Source organism: Setaria italica, chromosome V (genome assembly GCF_000263155.2).
Source record: "Setaria italica strain Yugu1 chromosome V, Setaria_italica_v2.0, whole genome shotgun sequence".
Classification (NCBI taxonomy): Eukaryota; Viridiplantae; Streptophyta; class Magnoliopsida; order Poales; family Poaceae; genus Setaria; species Setaria italica.
In genome coordinates this window covers 33,069,080-33,082,641 of record NC_028454.1, presented here as the reverse complement: position 1 = coordinate 33,082,641, position 13,562 = coordinate 33,069,080, and the positions used below count along the sequence as shown (strand labels likewise).

General features: G+C 43.2%; 2 protein-coding genes across 2 annotated transcripts; both read right to left on the bottom strand.

Moving 5' to 3' along the window:
• Positions 1 to 3,133: 3,133 nt before the first annotated feature.
• LOC101757739 (probable ubiquitin-conjugating enzyme E2 26) lies at positions 3,134 to 6,969 on the bottom strand. Its single transcript, XM_004972034.2, has 8 exons — positions 6,842 to 6,969; positions 6,596 to 6,722; positions 5,293 to 5,427; positions 4,596 to 5,201; positions 4,454 to 4,517; positions 4,056 to 4,195; positions 3,673 to 3,984; positions 3,134 to 3,457 (listed from the first exon to the last, which is right to left on the bottom strand). The coding sequence occupies exons 1-8, from the start codon at positions 6,859 to 6,861 to the stop codon at positions 3,134 to 3,136; spliced, it is 1,728 nt and encodes a 575-aa protein (XP_004972091.1). The 5' UTR covers positions 6,862 to 6,969.
• Positions 6,970 to 10,548: 3,579 nt separating this feature from the next.
• Positions 10,549 to 13,223, bottom strand: LOC101774616. The gene is given in 10 exon segments (XM_012846137.3): positions 10,549 to 11,026; positions 11,028 to 11,083; positions 11,183 to 11,239; positions 11,330 to 11,426; positions 11,525 to 11,616; positions 11,696 to 11,741; positions 11,832 to 11,986; positions 12,125 to 12,353; positions 12,476 to 12,552; positions 12,867 to 13,223. Coding segments are annotated over 10 exon segments (1,035 nt in total). The 5' UTR covers positions 13,017 to 13,223; the 3' UTR covers positions 10,549 to 10,950.
• Positions 13,224 to 13,562: the final 339 nt, after the last annotated feature.

Below are 13,562 nucleotides of genomic sequence, written 5' to 3'. Positions count from 1 at the left end.
GAGAAAGGAAGAGGAAAGAGAAGAAGGAAGGAGGAAGAAGAAAGAAGAAGGAGAAAGGAAGGAAAAAGAAAAAGAAAAAGGGGAGGGAAAAAGAGAAAAGAAAGGGGGAGACCGGCGGCGATTGCGGCACGCGGTCGGAGCACGCGCGCGGCGGTCTGATGACAGCACGCGGCAAGATTTACGGGCACGGGTAAAATGATGGAGGGCGGCTTGGGTGCCGGGACGGCGAAATCGCCGGGAAGATTTTAGATTTTTGGAAGCTCTGCGGTAAAAAGATTTTAAAAGCGATTTTAACGGGTGATTTTAGCTGGTGATTTCCGCAGATCTTACAATTGAACAAACCCACAATCTTGTCAAGATCCCAACCCCTTCCATTGGTATCCAGGAGCTCTGACACCCATCTTAGTCTGCATCGACCTTGTCTAGATGTCACTCTGAAAGAGTATTCTCTTGGGATCCATGGATAACGCCAAATGCGGACCTGAGATCCATTCCCAATTCTCCAAATAAGATCTTGTTTAGTTCCCCCTTTTTCCCAACTTTGGCACTATGCAAAAAGAAGATTCATCATCACATCAAACTTGCGGTACATGCATGGAGTACTAAATGTAGACGAAATCAAAAACTAATTACACAGTTTTGTTGTACTTTGCGAGATGAATCTTTTGATCCTAATTAGTCAATGTTTGGACAATAATTCACAAATACAAACGAAATGCTACAGTTGCGTATTTATAGCAAAATGCAAACTTTACCACTCCGAATTTGGGAACTAGGCCTAATCCCTTTCTTTAGCAATTCGAGCCCGTGCATTATAGCCTGCCAGGTTGTCAATGGGTTTGAACAGAATGCCGTGTCAGCTAAGCTTCCTCTTGGATAGTATTTTGCTTTTAGTAATTTGGCACAAAGACTGTCTGGAAATTCCACAAGACGCCAGGCTTGTCGAGCAAGCATGGCTTGGTTGAACAGGCGCAAGTCCGTAAACCCGATACCTCCACAACATTTCTTCTTAATCATCTCTTGCCATGAAATCCAAGTTGTCTTCCTTTTTCCTTTCTCCACTCCCCACCAGAACTCCCTAATAACACTTGTCAGGTCATCACAAAGTCCCAGAGGAAGTTTGAATACACTCATAATGCAGGTGGGCAATGACTGAGCAACAGCTTTGATTAGAATTTCTTTGGCCGCCGCCGACATATTCTTTTCTGTATAATCCTTAAGCCTTTTGCTCAACCGCTCCTTTAGGGGCTGAAAACGTTCACCCTTCATCCTGCCATTCGGAGTGGGGAGACCCAAATACTTGGCATCAAAAACTGTTCTCTCCACCTCTAAAATATGTTTAACTTGATCATGCACAGCTAGCTGTTCCTTTTCATTGAAATAGATTGAACACTTTGCAGGGTTTATTAATTGACTCGTGCAACGAGCATAAGTGCCCAGTACTTCTTTCACCTCTTCCACTCTCTTCCACTTGGCGTCACGTCGCCTTAAAAAAGTGTATCATCTGCAAAGAGAAGGTGCGAGACACCTGACGCCCCCTACAGATCTTCAGCTCCTGCAGCCCTCCTTGCCTCACCTTCCTGTTGATCAGAGCTGACAACCCGTCAGCAACAAAGAGGAATAAATATGGCAACAATGGATCAGCTTGCCGTAGTCCTCGAGTTGGAGTAAATGGTGTCGACATGACACCATTGAAGTGAACCATGTAGCGAACCGAAGTTACACATATCATCACTCGGTCTACCCACGAACTATGAAAGCCAAGCTTCAATAACACATTGTTCAGAAAAACTCCATTCTATTCGATCATACGCCTTGGAAAGATCCAACTTGTACGCACAAAAATTACTCCTCTCATCTGCATTTGAGTTGATAGCATGTAAGCATTCAAACACAATAATAGCATTATCAGTAATTAACCGTCTAGGGATGAAGGCACTCTGATTTGGCGATATCACATCCTGCAAAATAGGCATTAACCTATTTACCAAACACTTTGAGACCACCTTGTAGATCACATTACAGAGACTTATAGGCCTGAAATGTATTAAAGATTCAGGATACGGCACCTTTGGAATAAGAACTATGCAAGTATCATTCACCCCAGCTGGCATAGTACCTGTCTCAAAAAAAAGTCTTTTGTCTCCTGTACTACGTCCGAGCCGTCGATCATGATGGTGATGACTTCGGGGGAATTTGTAGCTGGCGACGAATTGGTGAGTGGATTGCGCCATGCATCATCTTCGTCTAAGCTACGATTATGTGGTTCAGAATTCAGAGGGAGACCAAGACCTGAGGTGTAAGACAAGTAAACGTCAACCATTAGTGGCCTCTTGGCACGGTAACATTGCTCCACTGCAGAGTGCAGACCAAAGATGCACGACTTGTGACTTTGTGAGGCAGAAAGATGCCGTGGTCAGCACGGGCTGCGGGGGACTCGAGTCCTGGCTGTCGGAAAGTGCCAGGATGAGAACGGCTTCACCGTTATCCATCTCCACAAAATTTCAGAGAATACCTGTGTGCTGTGTTGCCTGCGCGTCGAAGGGCTGGTGGGGCAGAAGAACCACTCTATTACACACAAGCTAGCGCGTCGGCTCGTAGCCGAGCTCCACTGGCCGGCGACATCCAGCCCTGCCGGCTATACGCCGGCCCGGCACCACCTTAACCATCAATGTCTTGGCTGCAGAAGACAGAGCAGCATGCATGACAAACATAACCTGACACGGCTGACTGAGATCACCAAGAAGAAAACCAGAGGCATATAACAAAACAACCTGACAAACAGCATTGTCGTTGCTAAAATCGTTGAAGGTGTAAACGACAAGAGAAACGCGCACATAAAACCGGCCGGCACACACCAAAATATCGCACAGGGATAACGCCAGACGGATGTCAAAAGTACTACTGTTTAACGATAGATCACACCACATGTGAAACTTGTCTCTAAAAATTACTGGAAGAAAAAGGGGGCAAATTTGCAGAAACTAATTAACGACTAAACTGAGAGGTCCAGACATGTGCCCCAGATATTCTTCTGGGGAGAGAACCCAGCAACTATGCCGCCTACTCTTGGGTCCCAGCAGAAGCAAAATATGTCAATTCTCCTGTCGCGAAGCAAAATCTGTCAACCTCCCTACTCTTGAGTCTTGATCACTTGCTGCTCTTCTAGCTTCTGGTTCAATGGGATGTCTGCTGCAGCTTTGGCAGCTCCAGGATTCTGGAACTCGTCGCAGCTGACACCTATCTTGGCGAAGTCCTTCAGTAGATCCGCGAATTGCACTTTCAGCGAGGCCTTGAAGTTGGTGGAGGTGGAGCAGCTTCTGTAACCCTCGTTGACATCCTGCACTCCGTCTCCGACGAGGCAGCCAACTTGGGCACCGGCCATGTAGGACTTGCATCCTCTCAGGATTTTGCGCCCGTAGTTGCAGAAATGGCCAACAACGAAGTCCTCGAAATGCTGTAACAAGTGAGCATACATCAAATTTAGAAGCATCAAGATTGTGAGAAGGGTTCGATTTTCTTTTAAAAAAATCAAAAAATGGTTTATCGATAGGTTTCTAGTCATGTTTTTTCTTACACAAAAACATTCTTCGCCAATGCAAACGAAGATTAAAGACCATGGTTCCTTTAAAAACAGAGATAAATATATCCACAGAGCATATATCTTCGCACCTTTGGTGGATTGTGAATAGAATACTGCATTGTTCTGCAGGATAGCAGAAAAACTTGTTCATTATACGTCATAGATGCCTTCGCGCCTTGAGGAGTGTTAGCATACATAGCATACCCAGGTTCGTTGAAATAAGGTTTGGCATTCAAAACCAAGGCCTGAATAGAGACCAAGACTTGCAGCATGGTTGAATCAGATGGGATCCACCTCTCACATCCAGTACCAGTCCAGGTGTTTAAGAGACTGAGACAGACTTTCCCACATTCATAGAGATTTGGGTTAAGCCGCAATCCTCCAGAGCGGTAACTCACTTCCTGAAAGAACAGTCGAATATATTGGCATGCATATTCTTAAAAATGGAACGTGGCATCAGAATATTCCTTACCGGAGGTTTAGTTGGATATCGATAAGGGAAATAGACATCAAAGAAGAAAAGCCCATCATGGTAAGGAGTGCCTGCTGATCCAACAATGACAGCTCTAAGCAGGTCCATCCTATCCTCGTAAGCTCTTACATATATTGTGTCTGTTCAATTTGCACAAAATACCAGTAAGTACATGAAAATACATGAAAACAATTGCATCCCATGTTATTGCCTGGTTAAACTGAACGCAAATTCATTTTAGGCACACATGCGAATTGGTAAAGATCAACAAGTCCTCGTATCTGCTGAGCATGTAGTATGGAAAAGGTAAAGGACCAGTATTATGAAACAATCTGCATTTAACAAACCTGTAATATCTTTAGAATATTGTACCATGAAAAAAAATAGTAGACACTTACCTGGCAAATCATTTTCTAGGACTTTCCATTCATGTTGAATCCGCTTCACCCAAGCCTTCGTTGGCTGTTTAAAAACCAAGTTAATATTGAATTGAGGAAATAAAGTGAAGATAGAGCATGACCAAAGTTTAAAAATAGCTACCTTTCTAACAGCACGAACTTTTGTTGAGTAGAAATGATCACCGTGGTCATTAACTGTATCAAATTTTTTAAATGCCATGTACTTCTCATGAACTTCACCATTGACTATCTCAGTTTGACTGGGCTGATGTGGCATCTCAGAAGAAGTTCCCTGCGGTGAAACTGCTTCCACACCTGGTGGAATGCCCACGTAATTATTCGCACCAGAGTTAAAGCTGCTACCACTTCCCATCATTGGGGTGCTATTAATATTGTATTTATTGTGCTCCCCTCCAAGTGCCACCACAAACTGATGATAATAATGAGCAAGCAAATCTGTAGGAGGGATAGTACTTGAGGCGGCAACATTATTATGATAACCTCCCAAGCCAACCAATGGGCCCACGTTTGTGACAGGAGTAGCAGTTTTTGGGCCGGCAACATTATTATGATTACCTCCCAGGCCATCCCATGGGCCAATCTTTGTGACAGGGCCAATCTTTATGACAGGAATAGCACTTGGGCTGGTAAAATTATTATGATAACCTCTCAGACCAGCCCATGGACCAACCTTTGTGACAGGGATCGCAGTTGGACCAGTAAAATCTGCAGACATGCCACTCAGAAGCTGCCCAACATAAAAGGAAAAATCAGCCACTAAAATAGTATAATAATAACCAAGGGTATCAAAAAGAAAGAAAGTCCGCAAAATACTTCACCTTTGGATGCTCTGGCCAATCCATATGAAGAGCAGCTTGCTTATTCTTGTCATTTTCTATCTTCTCGTCAATTACTATAACTCCATCACGATCATTATCATCAGCATCAAGTTCAATTATTTCAGAATGAACAACCTATAGATTGGACATGTAACATATTTAACAACAAAACCAAACTTAGCTAATGAATATTAATCTACCAAGACATAAGCCTGGATGAAGATAGAACACAATTTATTACCATTTACCATCCAAAAAGTAAAATAAGAGAAACATAATCATAGTTAAGAATCATTGCAATTCGCAGACTGTAAGAAAGGATTCACATAAAAAAGTCGCAAAATCTGTTACTGCGTAGGAGAATCACATGAATTCTAATAAATGAAATTATGAGGCACCCCCAAAATATTCCATAAATCAATCACTATAAACAAATTAATTCCATTGTTCGCAATGGATAGAAGAAGGCAAATTCAATAATTGCATACCATATCCAATGACTGAAGGTAATCAAAACATGCTATGTTAGCTATGAAGAAAATTTTGCTGCTACAGGTGAGGATGTATATAAAATACTCATGTTAACATGCAGCCATGAAAAATATTCCGCAAAACGTAAAATATGAGAAACATAATGCCAAAAATATAGCTGGTCACTGCTTATGAAAAGAGTTGCATACGCAAATTAACCTAGATTCTAATGAGGCTAAGGTATATTCTGATCCGATAGCAAGTGATATCCCTTAATATATATGCATACATGTATCTTATCAGTTTAGAGACTATATACCATAGCTTTTTAGTGATTGCCCAAACACTGACTAGAAAAGACCGACAACGCAACAAATCACCACAACAAAATCCTTAACACTACAACATCCAATCGGGCAATCAACCATGGCCAAACACAATTTCAGCTTCTATTGCCCATGGAAGCATTCATGATTTAGATAACAAACATTTCAGGGTGTAGCACAAAAGTGAGTCACAATCCAGCACCAAAAATGAAAAAAAGAAAAAGAAAAGAAGACACCCAATACTAAACGATTTCCAAACAAAATCCTTTCCTCCACACTACACTGACATGGGCATCACCAAACCAAAGGATAATAATAATCCGATGATCATAAACGACCCAAAAAAACCGTGGCACTAATTTGCACTGATCACCACACCTCAGTCGTGCATTACAACATCTCTACTGAGAACTCGAACAGACAACAACCATTGAATGTAGAAAAATAAAAGGAGGGTAAAAACAAGACAATGATAAATAGAAACATTCTTCCGATTTCAGCCTCACCTGAGCCAGTTTCCGTTTCTGGCGACTGGAAGAGCTCCACCCGACGGCTTCCTCTGCCGACACCTCAATGACCTCGGGGTCATCAAGTGCAGATTTCCAACCATCCCCGGAGCCGGTAGGATAACCCCTATGGCCGAAACCAATACCGAGCCACCAAACAAAAACATGTGAGAAATTTCAAAAATTGGCCCCAACCGCGGGACGAGGGTGTGAGAACGGTGCGTAGATGGATTTAGAGGCGCTTACTTGGAAGAGCCCTCTGCCATGGCCACGAAGCGTGGGCACCCTCAATGCAATCACTCACTTGCCTGCGAGGCCGTGGCGGGAGTGCGTGGAGCCCTACGAGGTTTGGGGGTGCGGGTGCGGGCTAGAGAGCACAGAGGGAGAGATTTGTGGAGTAGTATATGAAAGCAGTAGGGTGGGAGAATAGAGCAATCAATCAACAAAAGGGTCAAAAGGATCTCCAATTTTTGGCCTTTTTTGTACTTTTGTTTGTGGGATTTGGTGAAGGAATGACGGGCTCGCATCCAGTGGCAGGTGGGGCCTGCATGTGACTGGCTATGGCTTCTAGGGATGTAGAGATAGTGGAGTATACCTCAATGCCCATCGCTCGGACTAGCTTATATATATGTGCGTGGCTAGCACAACGGGACGGTAGGGTGGACGGCAGTTCTTTCCGTTTCCATGATTTTTGTGGGGTATTTTTGTAGTTTTGCCATAGTTCAAGTATATCTTCGTATAGTAGTAATTAACATTATCTTGGATGATTCTATAAATCTATGTATGTATAGTAGTAATTAATGTGTGCTGATTTTGTAAATCTCTGTAGGTATAGTAGCAATTAATGTGTGCTAATTTGTATAATTTGGCAAATATCTATAATTAAGTAGTAATAATTAATGTTGCCAATTTTAGATGACCTTGCAAATATATGTACTTCACTAGTAGCAATTAATTACTACTTAGTGGTGTGCAACATTTGCAAGATCATCTAAATTAAAATTGGCACATTAGTTCATATAGTACTTGCAAGGTCATATTGATTACTACTCGAAATCACATATATATTTACAGAATCATTAAAGGTTGGCAATTTTAATTACTACTAGCTAGCGAGGTACATGTTTTGTAAATTTGTATCCTCACTATCTTCAGCAATAATATTGCCAGCTTTATAAGATTTTGTAAATCTTGATGCCTACCTCTAGCAATAATTAGTATTGCCAGCTTTATAAGATATTGTAAATTTATGCACTGTCTGTTTTTTGGGTATGGCTTTATCTTAAGAGAGTGGCTTAGATTAAGGTAGCAAAACTAGTTTTGTTTATCTACTGGTTTCTCCTCTAAGTATTTATTTTTCTCTAAGGTTTAAGAAAATTGATTTATTTTTACACTAGCACTTTTGTTGCAAATTTATATATGAAAATAAATCAAATGCAAATGGATTGTCTAACCGTCTACTAACTCAAATTAAATAGATAACATTGATCCTCTTATTAAAAATACAAGTTGTTGAGCATGTCAAAATGGTCTACAATGTAAAGTTTTGACTACCATATTCTATGATAATATAATATTTTGAATAAAAAAGTCACAACTTGTGAAAAACACTTTCATGATAAATCTAACAAATTCAATAACATCTTTTCAATCTACATAATTTTTCATCTTTTGATGAATAGAGCTATTTGACTGATAGGAATTATGAAAAAAAAACTTATACTTTGCATTTAATTGAATTTAAGGAGACAAAATAGACAAATGTTCATACCATTCGATTTGATTGAAGATGTTCTTCAGTGAGCTTCTAGTCATCTTTGAAGTTAGGAGTCAAGGTTGGAAGGATTCGGGAAGCTCGTTGGCTGACTTGGGGTGGTGATGTTGGATCTTACTAGAGAACCATGTTGGTCACAAGGGCAAGATGGTGTAGGGGACGAGCACCATCGACCATGGGCATCAAAGGGATAACTTGTTGGATAGAGATGGCAGTGGTGTGCCATGTTGGAGTGATTTGTAGGAGCGACAACAAAGTGCGGTGGATCTGATAGCAATAGAGGTGGGTGCGCCAAAGCCACAAAATAAAGATGAAGGCGGTGAAGGGTAGTGGATCTAGAAATGGTGGCGGTCAAGAGCGGTGGGTAGACACCGACGACAAGGGGGTGCCGAAGTTGTGGAAAAGAGTCAAGAAGCGAAGGGCAGTGGATCCAGAAATGGTGGCGATCAAGAGTGATGGATCTTACCGTGATGCAGGCAGAGGGGGTACCAAAGCCATGGAAGATGAGTTGGTGGTGGTGTTGGATGATGGATCTTGAGATGGTGGCAGTTGAGAGCGGTGGATTTGGCGGCGATGGAGGCAAGGGGTTGCCGAAGCCATGGAAGATAGTCAACGGTGGTGAAAGATGGTGGATCTGGAAACAAGAGCGGTGGATCTAACGATGATGGAGGCAAAGGGGGCACTGGAGCCATGGAAGATGAGTCAGTGGCGGTGAGGGGTTGTGGATCTGGAAATTGCAGGAGTTGAGAGCGGTGGATCCGACGACAATGGAGGTAAGGAGCACCAAAGCCATGGAAGATGTGTCGGCGATGGTGAGGGGTTGTGGACCTGGATATTGCGGCAGTCAAGAGCGGTGGATCTATCGATGATGGAGGCAAGGGGGCGCCAGAGCCATGGAAGATGAGTCGGCGATGGTGAGGGGTGGTGGATCTAAAAATTGCGGCAATCGAGAGTGGTGGATCTGGCGATAATGGAGGCAAGAGGGTGTCGGAGCCAAGGAAGATGAGTCGGCAGCGGTGAGGTGTGGTGGATCTGAAAATTGTGGCAATCGAGAGCGGTGGATCTGGCAACGATGGATGCAAGGGAGAGCCGAAGCCATGGAAGATGGGTCGGCGGTGGTGACAGGTGGTGAATCTGGAAATGAGAGTGGACGATGGTGATCCCCATATATATAAGGAGGCAGCTGCATCTATGCGGTCGGTTTCCTATCCGACAGTCACAAATTCAAAGGATTAGAGGTCTCCATGTTTGCCAGCACATAGGTAGCAAATCCCAATAAAACATAGGTAGCAAATCCCAATAAAATTTAACTATATTAGATTGGGCTCAGGTGTGGTGTTGCAAAGCAAAGCCTCCTATGGTAAATTGCATTTTCATAATACTATTTTGTTGGTACTAGAAGTGTTCCTATGGCGGTATTGTTTTCATGCACAATTGTGGCCAATCATGCTAAATCAAGTATTGTTTTTCTTTTGAGTAATACTACTAGTAAGTATTACCTCCTATCATAATTTTTTTTGAAAAGTCTAGTTAGACTTATGGAACTAATACTATCAATAAATTTTAAAATATTTAATCTAGATAACATGAAAATCATACCTATAGATTTGTCTTAAAATGATATTGCAACATCATATATTTATTTTTGAATTTATAAACATATTAAAGTAAAAACAGTAATTAAGGGCAAGAATGTACCATGTCAAAAAAACATAAGGTATTTTTATGGAAAAAGTCCAAATTACTCCCCTCAAGTATAACCAAAGTCTAGATAACCCCCTAAAGTATTTTTTTCAGTTTACCCCCTCAACTATGTCATTTAGTTCAATTTACCCCTTAACACAATTTGTATTTTTTTGTTTCTCCATGCACAAGTGGAATCTTAAGTTCAAATTTTGCAAGATGATAGAAGACATCATAAGACATGTTAGAAAAATATATCATGAATTTCTTATCATTATAGAGTAAGTTGAACAAAAATAGTATAGCTTAGGGGGTAAATTGAACCAAAATATAGTTTAGGGGGTTATCTAGACTTTCACTATACTTGAAGGGAGTAATCTGAATTTTTTTTCCTATTTTTATTGGAGGGGTATTTATTTATAGTGTCTATATTTTCTGATGTTGCGACTTGCAAAAAGTCTTGAGGCATGAGATATCTATATCATGAAACATATGGTTAAACAAATCGTAGTTCTAACTGATTCTGGCCATATTACCGCAGGAAAACAACTTTCATTAGTTTGTGCAGACACGATTTCCAGTCTTTAGCTTCGCATTGACAAACTCGAAACTTATTCCAGCCGCAATTTCCAGGAAGATCGTCCTTCCTGTCGATCTGTCGTGCACTATGACCCTGGCACACAAGATTGCTTTTGATCCAGCCTAAACCATATGTTCTCCATTTCTATATATGTACAATTTCCTGTTTTTCGAACCGGGAAAAAAACGGAACTCTAAGGTTCATTGTTGAAGCCTTGAAGGTGTGAATCTCTGACTGTTGGTCCATCGTCCATGGAAACTGTCAGTTCTTTCCCAAGAACTCTGTCCAACTCAACTGTTGTGCCAGCTTTGTAATCTTTTAATTGGTCGATCTAGACCTGGTTCTCCCTGTCCAACTGAAACTTTGGGGCTCTACCGGAAGGAGAAGCCGTTGGGCTAGGGTTCTGAACCAGCACCAGTAGCGGCTGGGCAGAACAACCTGAACCAGTCCTCTGCAACATTGCAAGGCGTCAGATTTGACAGACAGTTATCCCGGCATTGTAAACATATACAACAGTATAAATAATTTTTGCGAGGTCACTTGTGCCTACCACTCCGACATGCCATTGATCTGAGACGAGGCCTTTGAAATCGGCTGCGTCCATCTCCTGTTTCGTCAGAAGCAACAATATGAGATGTTTCATTCTTGTCTGCAGAACGGGCAGTGTGAGAGCTAAAAAAAACTTGATAAAACTTACCACACTGTAAATAGGAGGCATGGCGATCTCCCATGCTGATTTCATAAGGGGTATGACCGGCAGATGAAGCGATGCTTCAGGGATTCTGAAGTTCCACCTGAAGAAAAAAGAGAGATGGGAACCAAACTGAATTTCATTCCCTTTTGAGCTTAGGAGGGTGTTTTGTTTACTGTCAGCCCATGATTTTTGACTCACCCAATGTACATGAAGATGCAGAACTGCACCCACTCACGCACTAACACGCGAAACCAGTAGTTATCCGGCGTGTCGTCAGCCCTCATGTACACCTGAAATCACACCGTCAGAAGCACTGCCAAAACGAAACTGATCATACCACAACAATGTGCTGTGTGATAAGTCTCATACCATGATGAATGCCACTGCTGCCACCTGCATCGTACCCTGAAATCTCCTGAAGAAAAAACAAGAGTAGGGAGCTTCAGCATATAGCAGTTTTAGGAGTTTTGCATCAGAAATGAAACCGTTGGGAAGAACCGCATACTTGAACATTGTGTACTTTGTGTTCAGAGTGCCGTGCAATGAATGGATGTCCTCCTCCTCTATGAAGCTCAGCTGCTCCTGCAGGACTATCAGATTCTGGGACGTGCGCCGGAATATGATGTAAAATGACGCGAAATAGTTGATCAGCAGAAAGACCTGTTCCAAGTCACACGAAAATTTCAGAACACGGCCGGCCGCCGAGTAATCCTGATCACAAGTTCAGACAAAATGTTGCAATGCTGCAGCAGAAGATACCATCCTCCACTGAAAATTTCAGGTTCAGCGAGGACTCACCGTGAAATAAGGGACTGCAGCCTTGTAGCCGATGAGGCTCAGGTACAGCAGGCACCCCAGAACGGCGGTGGTTCGCCTCTCCCTGATGGACAGGCGCTCGCACATGATGCAGTAGCCGTGGGAGATGAGCATGAAGGAGACGAAGGAGGCCGTCTGGAAGAGGATCCCCGTCACGTACGCGCCAAACGACATCCACAGCGAGCACGTCTGGAGGTGCACGCACGAGTACCTGCGCAGCATCTGAATTCAGCCCTTGCTAAATAAAAAAGATTTGGCCAGCTAACTGCTGGTTTTCGTGTTCATGGAGAGATATGCCAGAGAGAACAAAGTGAAAGGCACCCGAAAGCTCACCAGAACAGGAATGAGAGCGCCATTTGGAGCGCCTTGATCAATGGGACCAGAGCCAGGATCCACTGCAGGTTATTTACCTGGGCGAAGCAAATAGAATTACTACATCAGAGCCACAGTATCAGTCTCTGAAAATCTAGTACGAGTTCCGAATTCCTCTGCATCAGGTTTCAAATTTTAATGCTTCTTCAGAACAGACCCAAAATTCAGAAAACTTGTTGAAACCACACCAGAAAAAGAAAGGCAAAGGACAACACGTCAACCATGCTACTTCATTCCACCAGATGCTGTAAGCAGCAAGAGCGCAAGAATCGAACCGCTGAGAGGAACCTAACCAAATGAAGAGAGAAACCAAATGGAGGAAATTCAGTATACAGCCTCTGTCTGATGGTACCTGGAAATGGCGGTTCCTCCAGGAGCTGAATGCCCATGAGAAGCCGGAGGCCGCCCATATGGCCAGGAACCCCAGGTAGAGCGACGGGAGCGGCTGGTAGCCGTTGCTGAGCGCCGGGAGAGGAGACGACGACGACGACGCCTCCTGCATCTTCTCCCTGCACAGGCCCTTGCCTTCTTGCTCCTTCCTTGGTAACTGACGAGTGGATTAGCGAGGCACGATGGCGTGTACGGCTCGACGCAGGAGCACTAGATCATGGGGTAGCGGTGGTAGCGGCGACCGTGCATATAAAGTGGCTGGAAAACTCCGGTTCCTATTTTATCTCATGCTTGCGCGATGGTTGTGTTGGGTTTGGCGTCTGCGGGAGGGGAGGGGAGTTCGTGTCGTGCGCCTCCCCCTTTTTTCTCACCAGAAGCGTTATGCGAGTGTAGGAGTAGTTCGAGGTTGGTTGCTTCTTGGAGGGAAAATGATCCAGGCAACGGCCCTGTTTGCGTCTTGTTGGCTCAGAAAAGTACTAGAGGGAGAAACCTGTCGCCGTTGGCAGGGTGTTCGTTTTGACTCGTGCCTCGGATAATCAGCACGGCAGCGTGTCACGTCGTAAGGATACGCACTCGTGGCCGTAAAGAAAATTGCACAGATTACCGTCACAGGGTGGGTACTGTTAACAATGCTTACGACTAACAGATTCAGAGGCCA

Excerpts from the sequence above, each read along its gene's own strand:
- LOC101757739 (XM_004972034.2), bottom strand. The coding sequence starts at position 6,861 with ATGGCAGAGGGCTCTTCCAA. Across the intron at positions 4,518-4,595 it reads AAGTTCGTGCTGTTAGAAAG|CCAACGAAGGCTTGGGTGAA; the intron begins GTAGCTATTTTT and ends GTTTTTAAACAG. Across the intron at positions 4,196-4,453 it reads CCTAGAAAATGATTTGCCAG|ACACAATATATGTAAGAGCT; the intron begins GTAAGTGTCTAC and ends CAAATTGAACAG.